This window comes from Perca fluviatilis, chromosome 20 (genome assembly GCF_010015445.1).
Source record: "Perca fluviatilis chromosome 20, GENO_Pfluv_1.0, whole genome shotgun sequence".
Taxonomy (NCBI): domain Eukaryota; kingdom Metazoa; phylum Chordata; class Actinopteri; order Perciformes; family Percidae; genus Perca; species Perca fluviatilis.
The window spans coordinates 3,201,668-3,215,331 of NC_053131.1; the positions used below are offsets into that span (position 1 = coordinate 3,201,668).

General features: G+C 42.0%; 1 protein-coding gene across 5 annotated transcripts in view; it reads right to left on the reverse strand.

The window, feature by feature from the left end:
- The window catches only part of syt16 (synaptotagmin XVI), a 53,508-nt gene extending 42,443 nt beyond the window's left edge, over positions 1–11,065 (reverse strand). For 4 of the 5 annotated variants that reach the window (XM_039786433.1, XM_039786432.1, XM_039786430.1 and 1 more), the window contains exon 1: positions 10,933–11,065. In XM_039786433.1, coding sequence (XP_039642367.1) covers positions 10,933–10,945 — 13 coding nt within the window. In that variant the 5' untranslated portion in view covers positions 10,946–11,065. Of the gene's footprint in view, positions 1–2,653; positions 2,812–10,932 lie in introns of those variants that run through there. The other variant, XM_039786431.1, reaches the window with a different exon arrangement.
- Positions 11,066–13,664: the final 2,599 nt, after the last annotated feature.

Sequence of the window (13,664 nt, forward strand, 5' to 3'; positions counted from 1 at the left end):
TTCCCTTTCAACTTAACAAGAGGAACAGGCTTTTAGGAGGAGGACTATCAGACATGTCTGGCAGATGTAACACCAGATATCAGATTTGGCTGCATGGGACAGAGCTGCTAAACTCTGATAGCATCCTGGACCGGTTTCTGTATGCTAGCCTTTGCAGCTTACATTAGAGCAGATAAACATACTGTTTAATTCATTCATTTTACTTTTTGTCTGGTGTTTTTTGGAAAAGACTTAAAAAAGCAAACCAAGCGACAAAACTTTGTCTGACAAAAAAAAAAAAAACTGACAAAACTATCAAACTAATGAAACTAATGAAACTCTTTCCAGCGGTGGAATGCAACTAAGTACATTTACTCAGGTACTGTAGTATTCTTATATGGATTCAATACATTGCAACCAGGGCTTTAAAGGTGCACTATGAGTTCCTGCATGACGACACTTCTGTTGACGTAAATGTCAAACAAAACAGAGCAAGCTCGCCCCTCCCCCCATGTTTCCATAACTGTCATGACTAACTGACTTAAGCCCGAGACACACCAAGCCCATAATCGGCCCTTGGACAGTCTGGCGAGGTCAGTGACTCGAGTCTGTTCGGTGTGTTCCGTGCCGTCATCCGTCCAAGGGGCAGTCGGCCTTCATTTGTCCAATCAGCTGCCGGTTTTCATTTTTGGGAGACAATACAGATTAGCGCCGCCTGCTGTTATGGAGACGTATTACGTCTCGTCTCTTCGGTGTGTTCTGAGGAACTTTTTTGACCAACTCGGGGAGACTGATTAGTCCGACTGCCTTTTCTGCCGACGCTCGGCCGTCTGGTCAGTGTGTCTGCAGCTTAACTGTCACTAACCCCCGCCCCCTCCCCCAACCATCTTGTCGTTGATTGGCTGGAACGTGGTGTTGTATTTTGGTGCACAGCCTGTGCCGCTAGTGTTTGACGTTTACGACCCCTGTGTTGTCTCCAGAGACCGGGCTTTTTTAGTGTGTTCAGGGGGCAGGCAGCTAGCGGATCAAGGAGAGATGACTACCATTTGAGACAAAAATGAAATCGCCCTGAAACCACGCAGGAAGTCAGTGCACCTTTAAATTGAAATCTGCCAACCCGCCAAATGTGGGTAAAAATGTTCTTTGGCAGGTAACATTTTGAAGGTACTAGCAAATTTGTCTTTTGATGAATGAAGCAAAGCTTCTGTTTGAATCGCCCAGCTGCAGAAATGTTTCCAGATTGGTCAGTTTCCCGCCCAGAAATTTGGACAGTTTTGTGTCTTTGTCTTTATCTGGCAACACTGCTTGTACTACTAATCCTACTAGGGCTGCTCCCTCATAGTCGATTAGTCGACTAATCGGTCATTTTGGTTTTAGTCAACTTAGATTTCTTTAGTCGATTAGTCATGTTTGATGCTTTTTTCATGCTGAATAACTTATTTCCAAGAAACGTACGAGCACATCTCTGGTAAACACAAGAATTAAAGTGCTGCTTTTGCATGACTCTTTGCAGAGAAACTCAGATTTACAGATCTGTCGATTAAATCAACTCAAATCGATTAGTCGATACAATTGAATGAGTGTTAAGGTGCTGACACACCAAGCCGATAATCGTCGAGGTCAGCGACTCAAGTCTGTTCGGTGTGTCCCGCGCTGTCGTCAGTCTGGGGGGCTGTCAGCCTTCATTTTGGCCGATCTGACATGTTCAGTCGCCGGCAGGGCAGTCGGGACTCACCCGGAAATGGCGAGCGGAATGAGGTGACTAGAGTCTCTCAAAATAAGTAAAATCTTTTAAACTGACCTTTGTTGATCTGAAATGAAGACAGATTCAGCAACTGCACGGCCTATTTCTCCCTTAAATTGTTTTCAGAAACACGTTTCAGTGAACTATTTTAGTACAATATGAGATCGTATTCTGAACGGCCGCCATGACAGTTTGGGTTTGAATTTCCGGAGAAAACAAACCCATGTGACGCGTTCGTCCAATCAGCTGCCGGTTTTCATTTCCTGAGCAACAATACAGATTAGCGCCGCCTGCTGTTATAGAGATGTATTACGTCTCATCTCGTCTCGTCTCTTTGGTGTGTTCTGTGGCACTTTTTGGACCAACACGGTGAGACTGATCATTTCGACTGGCTTTTCTGTCAACGTTTGGCCATCGGCTATGTGTGTAAGCAGCATTAGTCGACTAAGAATTTCTTCAATCGAGCACAGCCCTAAATCCTACATTTCCCATGAACACTATGCCGTGATGTGTTATAAAACCGTTGGCCTGCGGTATCGATTACGAGCTATGCTGAAATGCAGAAGACGAACAGATGAGAGTCAAACAAACCACAGGAGCTGAAATTAAGTATTTAAGTTAGTTAGGATACAAAATAACGTGGCTAATGGAAAATCTGATTGGCTGGTAGTTTGAAAAATCTACTAGACGTGTTGGCTGGAGATCAAAATAGTTAATTTAAAGCCCTGAATATTGAAATACACATATTGAATACACAGCTCTGAAACAAGCTTCTGTGTCTCGGTATCGTCCGTCCATCAATACCAAAAGGTAGAATTCTCCGTGAATAACAACAACAATAACAATCAAAACAAGCGATGAGAAACTGGGCTCACTCATCACGCAGCATTTCCTCGTTTTCCCGAATAATACGGTCAAATCAAAACTCACACTTTCCATTTGTCGGCCTGCTGTCTGTCCCTGGTGACTGAGTCTCAGTAGTTCCTTCTTCACTGGCCATGTCTTCCCCTCCTTCTGTCCTCTTTCCCAATCAATTGTTCTACTCTTTTTTTTCTGTGTTCTCTTCCCCAAAAAACAAATGCAGAGACCTCTCTCCTTCATCCGTCTGAGCTTTTCTGCGTCCGGTATGAACCGTCAATCAGCAGCGCTTTCCTGCCTGCCGATTGGGCGAGGCCACCGTCTCTTCCTGAACACCACCGAGACACAACAACCCAGAGGAAGGCCCGCCGAGCACTGCTAAATAACTGCTTACATTTTGTATTTGATTTCAAAATGAGAATTGATCAAACACTCTGGAGTATTTTCAGGATCAAGAGAGTGACAGCAATACATGTGGTTTTGACAATTTGTAAATCAAAACAGCTGTGTGTGAAATCTCATTAGCTCACCACATTACAATATTCCACTATTATGCTACACTAAACTGGCTACTTCATTAAAAAGTAATTTAAAGTCTAGGCATCTAACTAGGATACATTTGAGCTTGGCAGTTTTTTGTTTTTTTTATCCTGGAGACAGCAGGTGACAAAATCATCTTAATTTAAGTCTATTTAGTGGGTTGTTCAGCAGCCTTTTACCGATGGAGACAGAGTTGGCTCAGTTTGAATGGAACCGTAGCTCAAACTTTCCATTCTTCGGGCGCTCTGTGGCTGAAGACCGTGGAATACGTTCGACAGCTTTACAGCCTCTTTTAGCTCATACTGTAGTTCTGTTTTTTCAGCACATTTACTCTCTGGTTAAGAGGACACACTACAGGAAAAAAAAAGACAATTTTTCAATTTGGAGATTTTTTAGCTTTTTTACTTCCTTTCAGACTGGTGGAAAAAAATATCCAAAATACACATTGTATTTTTACACACAGTGTTTATTTTGTCTATTTGTGAATGCAGAGTTCTCCCAAATTCACCAAAAGTTAGCATTAGATAATGACTCATTTGCGTATTTAAATGTATAAATGTCAGAAGACTGGTAATACAAAAAAACAATCGTCTTCATGTAAGTATCAACTGGGGTAGTTTCATGTTGATATCTTTTGGTTAAAATATTTTACCTAATTCACCTGTAATGTCTTCAAAATGTTTACAATCCATATCTTAAAAGGCCGTTTTTCTCAGAAGGATTTGTTCTCTGACTCTGAGCCAGAAATCTCCACTTCAGTAGCACTTACATACACCAAAAGTTGCAGTGTTATTCCTATCTATATTCTTAAGCTTTTTACACAGGGCTTTTGTTAAGATGTCATTCACACACAAAATGTTACACCTTAAAACGTGGCGAAAATAGATTTTTTTCCATGGCTGTATTTTCTGATATTCTGAGAGTTATAAAAATTGATATGCAAAATCCCCTCTGTAAAAAACTTTGACTCTAATATGTCAACAAAATGAAACAAGAATGTTTAACCTGGCATTATCCAATGTTCACATTTCTGTTCTGGAAATGTATGCAAATGATGTAACGTTAAAACATGATTTGTAAAATCATGCCAACAATTATTATTTCAATAGCTTATACACTAAAAAGGTATGTGTGAAGGCTTTAGGCCACCCACACGCTATTGTTGACCTAGATTAATATGCAACTTAATTTTCTACAATATATGTAGTAGGGGGTCCCTGCTCCGTCTCTCTTTCAGTTAAGGGGTCCTTGGCATAAAAAATATTGGAAGACCCAGGCCTTTAAGCATCGACTGTATAAAAGAAGTAGCTTGGTCCTGCATTCTTTCAGCCAGCAGGGGGCTGTTAAAGTTGGTTACTTAATCACAACAATGGTACACTCTTCTTACTATTTCACCCCACTGGGTTATAAACTTTAATAAACTTTGGCGTGTACGGTACATTCTGCTCGGTCCCGTTACACAGGCAGTGTTACTACAAAACATGTCCGTGTGGCTCACGGAACTAAACAATGGTTCTTAACTATAGTTCCTATTGTTACTTGGGCGACTCCACTGGCTGCAAAAAGAAGTCTGTTTCTATAGAAGTCTACGAGAAAATGACACTACTTCTCACTTGATTTACCTCAGTAAACATTTTCATTCCAAAAAAGTTATGAACACAACACTGACATATCATTACATTTTCAGTTGATGTGCTTGTTAGCAAACTTTTGCTTATGTCCACATCCAGCAGTAACGGAGGACCATGGGCCTGTTCTGACCTGGTATCAAACTCTGGACAGCTCTAGGTACATGTGTTTTCACCTGTCTGTAGAATGGGTCTCCAAATGCATCCTCATGGCCACTAATGATCGTTGATTAGGACCAACTCCTGAGGGAAATGTCTGTGTCTTTAGCTACTAAAGGTGCCACACAAGCTACTCTCTAACTGTGTCAGTCTGCTGTTTGCTGCTGAGCAGGTAGAGGACACTGGGTTTTAACTGTAGATGATTAACTTCACCCACCACCACTTTAACTCAACCAATTTGAATATCTTCCCCTCTGTGAGAATCGCTCCGTGACTCCAATCAGCCTGCAGAGCAGAGAGAAAGTGGCTACACCTGACAGAGATGAGTCTGGTTTCCCTTTAATAGGCCCCAGTGCTCGAATAAACAGGAACAAACAAAGATTTCATGGCGGTTTCTATTTCCTGAAACAGCTAATTACACAGACACACACACACACACACACACACACACACACACGGACAGCAGCATTAAATATTACTTGATTGAGAGCTCTCTCGTCTCTCAGAGAACCGAATGAGCCATGGATGCAGTCTGTAACTAGGCCACAATAACCAGAAACAGCCTGAAAACATGGCTGACTGCATCCTGCTGTTTATGGAGGAGCTCTTCCATGCTGTTTTGCATCTCAACAACACTCGTCACCCCCAGAGAGGGGAGCAGGTTAGGCGGTTATGAACAAAAAGCCCCAGATACGCCAGCATTTAAAACAGCAGCCTGTTCTCATGAACCATCCGTACATAGCTACAAAAAAGTAACGCACTGTAATTTGCATGTATTCCACGTATGTATTACTTTCAGCCCCACAGTGGCTGCTGTATTAGAGTGCAATAACTTTACTTATGCTTATACTTTATTCTTATATGTCCTGCCTGACCTTTACACTTGTTGATCTTTGCTGTTGTGGGACCTTGCTCTGCCTTCTGACCACAAACATCGTCTGAATCCCACCTCACCTGTCTGCTGAGCTTACTTAACGTAAGTTGATACCTAGGTGGAGAGATGCCAAGCATGAGCGTTTCTGATTTGTACTATCTCTGTTTGTCTTATTGTTATTTACACAAAGGAGTAATTATGTATTAAGAAAAACTCACAGACAGCACAACTATATGATTACAGTTGTGAAAGATGAACTTGGATTCTTTTACTCAAGTTAAAGTACCAATAAAGCCATGTAAAAACAGTCCTATGACTATGAGTACCAGGGCTGTAGTCAAGTCCACCTTTATCGAGTCCAAGACAAGTCCAAGACCAGGATTAGTCAAGACCGAGTCAAGACAGAGTCCAAATGAGAGACAAAAAAAAATAATCCTGTAAAGGATTGATGCCTGATGATGGAGGTATATGATGCAGCCAGGCGTATGCCAGGCGACCAATATTAATGCCTGTTCTAGATGGATTATGAATTAAACCAATATCTGTTTTCGCTCGCTTCATCAATGGTTTTGTTTTGAAGAAGGAAGTTACTTTACAACAAAAGTATATAGTGCTGGACTCGGTCGAGACCAACTAGACTATTAGGCAACAGGGCTGCACGATATGAAGAAAATATGTAATTATGATTATTTTGACTGATATTGCGATTGCGATATGATTCACAATATTGGAGGGAATGATTATTTTTGTATCATTATTCTCATTTTCATTGAAATATATATATATTAAAAAAAATTATTGAAGTGTGATTTTTTGCAAGAATCTGTACCAAACTCTGGACGGAATAGCAACGCGGATTTCGGTGCCTCATTACGGTGCCACCTAAATGTCTGCGCTGCTCTCTGATGCTCTGAAACAGACGTTAGAGGGAACAGAAGCATTTCTGCCTGTCACGCTAGTTAACACTATTAACACGTTACACTTGACAGCAGGTAACGTTAGCCTACCGTTAGCTACAGTAGTAATTGGATTAAACACGGTTAAAATGCTGACAGCTAAACGGTGTAAAAGTGTGACTGTGTGGCCGGTTAGCTCAGTTGGTAGAGCGGGCGCACATATGTAGAGGTTTTCTCGACGCAGAAGGTCCAGGGTTTGAGTCTGAACTGTGAAGGTTTCCTGCATGTCTTCCCCCCCCCTGTCTCTCCTCTTTCATATCTCACCTTTCCTGTCCATTAAAGGCAGAAATGCCCCAAAATGATGATGAAAAGTGTGGCTATTTCACTGCAGAGGATTCCTACACCAGGACGTACAACAGTCTGCAGCTAAAGCTATTAGCTAACAGACACAAACTAGCTCTATGGTCACTGCTACACAGACGGGACTAAATGTGGTGTTTACTGGTAAACTGGTAAACCTTGTGGTGCATTCAAAGTTATTGTAAATTACCCCTTTCTCATCTTTTTTTTGTCTTTTAACAGCAATTTACTGGTGAAATAAGTAATTATTGTAAAAAGTTATTATTACATTTTTAATAATCATTTGAATTCCCCCCCCCCCCCTCTTTTTGTGCTGATCTGAAAATGGATCTGATCCGTGACTCCAAACCATAATCCGAACTGTGAGTTTTGTGATCCGTTGCATCCCTATTTGAGAGGGATGGGAAATTATATTGCAACATTATTAAAATGTGTGGAATAGTTCCATAAGAAATGAATTGCTCCAAATATAGGCAGTTTAAAACATGGCAAACGTATTGTCAATTTCAGCAACCAAAAGCTGATGCCTGGTTGCCAAGCCGGCAACCACTAGGGTTGAGCCCTGTAAACCCAAAGTTTAGTTTTAGTGCTTTACAGTGCATGCTGGCTCAAGCATCGGGTATACTCGGTAGCGACAACGTGCGTACGCGAAACATATATGCACAACGCATTGTTCTCTGCAGAATTCTCCAAAACACCCAGAGAAAGAGCGTTACAAACCAAATAATCTGTGAATAAGCAAGAAGTAGTAGAGAAGAAGAGACCGAAGTAAAGGAAAGCAGGCTGCCTGGCAACGATATTACGAATCCCACTATGGCCCGCCAAGACCCGCCCTTCATAGCATTTATTGGCTAGGCGTCCATGCTTACACAAGGTAACGTAACCCCCATTTGTACAGGTCCTATCCCTGACCAATCAGCTATCTTAACCTTAACCACTCAAGGTCAAATGCCTAACCCCAACCAGCGTAGTTACAAAAATTCAGAGGTGCCGCAACACCTTGTGGGAGCCGGCGCTGGAAATGACAGCCATGGTGATGTCATTTTATGGCGCGCACCTCGCTCCTCACCTGGAACACCCCAGCTACCATAAACCTAGCTTTACTGTCAGCGGGACCACTTAAAGGCAACTGAGCCTTTGTTATTACTGCTCCCAATAAGTGACAAAATAACGCCAACATGTTCCTATTTACATGTTGTGATTTGTAGAGTGACAGTGTGTACAAAAAACAAGGTCACATGAGACACAGCCATCTTTCAACCGTATACAAACTGGGAACTATATTCTCAGAAAGGCGAAGCGTCGCTACTCTCTGCTCGGGGCTTCTCAGGTGCTCCAAGCATATCACTCCACCCAAGTAGCAGAGAGTAGCAGTGCTTCGCCTTTCTGAGAATATAGTTCCCAGTATGTATACGGTTAGAAGACGGCTGTGTGTCATGTGACCTTGTTATTTGTACACGCTGTGACTCTACAAATCACAACATGTAAATAGGAAACTGTTGGTGTTTTTTTGTCACTTATTGGGAGCAGTAGGCTAGATGGAGCCGGTTACCTCCAGGATCTGTGCTAAGCTAGGCTAGATGGAGCCGGTTACCTCCAGGATCTGTGCTAAGCTAGGCTAGATGGAGCCGGTTACCTCCAGGATCTGTGCTAAGCTAGGCTAGATGGAGCCGGTTACCTCCAGGATCTGTGCTAAGCTAGGCTAGATGGAGCCGGTTACCTCCAGGATCTGTGCTAAACTAGGCTAGATGGAGCCGGTTACCTCCAGGATCTGTGCTAAGCTAGGCTAGCGGTGAGTTACAACATGCACAGAGATGAGAAGGGTATGTATGGACTTATCTAACTCTGGGGGTTACGGGGAATAAGACAAAGTCCCAATAAAGCTCTATTCGCACGGGATAAGTATTACCTGGTGACCTCCAGTCATTTGTAGTAATTGCGGAGGTTGTCTGTGATCTTAATCCCGTGCGAATCGGTCATGTCTGTAATTTGTAAAGTAATAATTCCCCCGCAAATGATCTACCATATTTCGCCGAAAATGGAGGTCCTGTGATAATATTAGTCCCGTGCGAATCAGCATCTCGGATTTGTCCAGGATTTGGCGGGGCTTTTTTGTTTTTCAAGGTACCTATTTCCTTCTTTTGCGCCTTTTTATCCATCTTTGGCGAAGAATGGAGGGTGCGTTGGAGTGTTTTGACAGTGTTTTGGGTGCTGGGTCGTAATGGCTGACATCATATACAATTTGCAGAAAGAGAAAGATGAAAACCACCACAAGTGCGAAGACAAAAAGATTGATTAGATGGCGATGGATGACATGTATAGCAGCATGCGGTAAGTATATTTTTATGTTTGTATCATACATCTAGAGATAACGACAAGACATCTCCAAGCAATAGCTTATCAAAAATAATGCACAATCAAGGGGGGGCTCACTTCATAATTAGAGGTTAATGTTACAAATAAATCAAGCTAATAGATTTTAACCTAGTGAAATGTTTAGTTTTATCCATCTAACCGGACCCTGCTTGACACCACCGGAGAAAAAGTGAGAGAAAGAAAAGGAGAGGGCGCGATTCGGACGATGACTGACTACCCGGTTGAGATTGTGTGTGTGTGTGTGTGTGTGTGTGTGTGTGTGTGTGTGTGTGTGTGTGTGTGTGGTGTGTGTGTGTGTGTGCGTGTGCGTGTCCTCGAGATCTGACCACACACAAACACATATAGAAGAGCTACCCCCCCATGTTTCTACTGCTGCTTAATGTCAGTAAATTCGAGTAAAATCACAGGCTTCGCTTATCCCGTTCGAATGCGCCAGATGAAAATCAGACGTGGGGGGTAATTTATAATTCACCACGAGGTCCCTAGATAATACTTATCCCGTGTGAATAGGGCTTAAGTCGGCGTGTTCCTTTAAGTAATTATTAGTGTTACATTTTATCTTTCAAATAGAGGTTTAAAAACAAGCACATATCGGCCAAATATCCCGCCAAAATGGCAATATCGGCAGTTATGGCTCGGCTGACCCTGATTTCTAAATCGGCATCGGCCAGAGAGAAACCCATATCGGTCGACCTCTAATTATTATATGTAAGCAGCACTTTCATGTTACCGTTGGTCGAGGTGGAGCCAATGACTTTATAATCTGTTAGGTATTTGAATCTGTGACAGTGCCAATATTTTAAATGAATTAAAATCTTTATCTGAAAAGTTACTTTACTTTTATAAAATAAATGTAGAAGAGTAAAGAGGACAATTTATTTTCGATCTGAAATGTAGAAAATGAAATGGAACTACTCGAGTAAAGTAAATGTTTCTCAAAATGACCCCTTGTAATATCATAGCAGCACTGTCAGCCCCGCTGGCGCTATGACAGCAATATTTATAGGATATTAATAATAAAAACACGCAATGAGTCTCTCTAGGCCTGTATTATAAAACAGCAGACGAGTACAATACAGTTAAATGATACAGTGTCACCATAAACGCTGTGGTGAATTGCAAAAAACAATCCAAATCAAGATAAGAATATCTTCATAATTTAGTACAGGAGGTACAAAAATAGGCTTCCGTGAAGTGGCCATGATGAGGCAACTATCAACTCTCCGGAGTACCATACACTCTGCCCCTGCAGGAATACTGAAGGAATATCAGCCTTTTCTTTGTTTGGGAAATACGAAAGGTCCTAAAATATCAACACTATGGATAGAATGCAGAAAAAACGACAGTATTTGGTAAAAAAATAAAAATAAAAAGACAGTAAATTGGCCTACGCATCCTGTCGTTATCAGTCAGCCAAACGTTACCCAAAAAGAAACCAAGGGGGAGAGCCTGAAAACAGCATCCATCCCCCGGCACTGACACGGACACACGGTGAGGAGAGGAGACGGTCGTACTTACTGTCCGAGGCCATGGCTGCGGTTGTTTCCCCTCAGACTACCGAGTGTGAGATCCGCGGCGCAGAGGCAGCAGCATCCCCGCCGCTCCTCATCCTCCAGACCCGCAAATCTGCACCGCACAGCGGCGAACGGTGACGCCTTCAGGTGCTGTCGGAAACTCGTACACTCAGTGGGTTCATACGCATCTCGTTTCTAAAAACCTTCAAATGATGATTTTTTTTAAACCCCCCCCCCCCCCCTCCTTAAATAAGTCATTAGAGTCCTTATTTCTCGAAATAATTTGCTCAAACTGATAAAATTTATGAAAGAATAGAACATAGGCCTACCTTTTGTTGATGCATATTTTGATACTTATAACTACAATAACTAAAATGCTGCAATAAGAATATCAGGTGCAGCTCAAGAAGTGCACAGTATAATAATAGTATATACATATATTTTTGATTCCCCATTCATGAATGTTCCACACCCCTCCCCCCATCCTCTCCAGGGAGCACATACACCTCCCTCCAGCAGTCCCTCTCTCTGACTCTCAGGTTAAAGGAGCTAAAAAAGATCAAGGCGAAAGGATGGAATCTGCTCCAGACTGCTTAAAGATTGTGCAGATCAGCTCAGTGAGGTCATCCTGCACATCTTCAACCTGAGCCTGAGTCTGGAGCGAGTTCCAGTCCTGTGGAAGACTTTGTGTGTGGTCTCAGTACTTAACACTGCGCATCCCAGGGAGCCCAACCACTTCAGACCGGTAGCCTTAACTTCTCACCGGATGAAGACCTTCTGGAGGATGCCATTATCTATCTATCACACAGATCACTGTCACACCTGGAGAACATTGGGAGCACTGGGAGGGTCATGTTTTCTTTTATTTCTCCAGTGCTTTCAATACAATCCAACCATCAGTGCTCTGAGGGAAGCTATTGGGAGCTGGTGTTGACCCCCACCTGTCTGCATGGACCATCAGTTACCTCACTGACAGACCACAGTATGTGAGGCTCCAGGACTGTGTGTCTGATGTGGTGATGAGCAGCACAGGAGCACCACGGGGTACAGTGCTCGCTCCTTTTCTCTTCACCCTGTATACAGCAGACTTCAGGTACCGCAAGCAGCTGTCATCACATGCAGAAGTTCTCTGATGATACTGCCATTGTTGGGAGGGTATCAGAGGAGAATGATCAGGAATACCGGGAGCTCATCGGTGGACTTTGTCAACTGGTGTGAGTCAAACCACCTTCACATCAACGGCAGTAAGACAAAGATGGTGGTTGACTATCGCAGGAGGCCACGCAGTACTACACCGGTGAACATCCAGGGTGGCGACATCGAGATGGTGGAGATGTACAAATATCTGGGTGTTTACCTCAACAATAAAGTGGACTGGTCCAAAAACAAAGACATCCTGTACAAAAAGGGCCAAAGCCGTCTCCACCTGCTGAGGAGGCTAGGGTCCTTTGGCGTGCGAGGACTCAGTTAAAAACATTTTATGACTCTGTGGTTGCGACACCTCTCACCTTACATGAGACTGGGAGTTCCCTGAGCAGCGAGACTGCTGCACCCTCAGTACTACCACAGGTCCTTCATTCCAGCAGCAGTCAGACTCTTTAATACATCATCATAATGTAGCACTGCTAGCTGGTTCTGCAATATGAGCATCACTGGACAATACTCTGCACTATGCTTTATTATTTATTACTCTGTGTCACCTCCAACTGTGCAATATTTCATTTCTATTCATCCGCACCTTACTCTGTATATCTGTTTATATGTCTGTTTATTGAATGGTGTTCATTGTGTAAATATGTTTGATTTATTACTATTATTATTACAGCTAATTCTACTTTTTTCTGTTTCTTATACTTAATGTATATTTTTTGCCTATGTCTACTTAATGTGTATTTGTGTTATTCTGATGTGTGTACATTTTTTCTTTTGAGCTGCGGTAGCACGGGAATTTCCCTAGTGCGGGATTAATAAAGTCTATCTTATATTAGACGCACTTTGCCCATGGTCTTTCAACTTGTCGTGCCTCCATCACAGTGCAAAGCCAATAACGCATTAAATAACACGATATATTTAGGTACATTTTAGTTAAGTTCAAATCTGACTTGTTTACTATTTGTTGACATTTGTTTCCAAATATAAAAATATACAATGCTAATGTATAATGGCAGCAAAAACCACCACAAACCAAAATGAAAGCAAGAAAGACAAATCCTATCGCCACAGCTAGCTTATGGCTAATTAAATTAAATTTACTTACTTTCCCCTTCTAGCTGTCTTACACAATGTAGCTTTAAACCAATCACAATCGTCTTGGGTGGTGCTAAGCTCCAGACGGAGCTACGGTGCCTCTGCTAAATAGTCTCAGGAAGGAACTTGTTTGGGTGGAACATGTAAAAAGTTGTTTTAGTCTAAAGGCTAATTTGTCCTATCTAGAAGAGCTTTGTACTCAAGTGGAAATCAGGATTTAGCATGGTTAAGGTACTTTTATATTACATATTTAAATGCAGGAATTTTTCTTTTATTAATTCTTTATAGCAATGTAAAGGTAAAACAAATGGTAGAGTGCAGCTTTTCTTTTCTCATCTATGGTCCATGTTTTTCTGTTGCATAATAAAGTTGTGTTGTAAAATAGAAAGTTGAAACACACTTAAAAACCCTGAGAAAAAAAAAAAATGAATTTAAACTAATGCATAAATCATGAAACAAAGCGACAATAATGTTAATGGAAACAGGAAT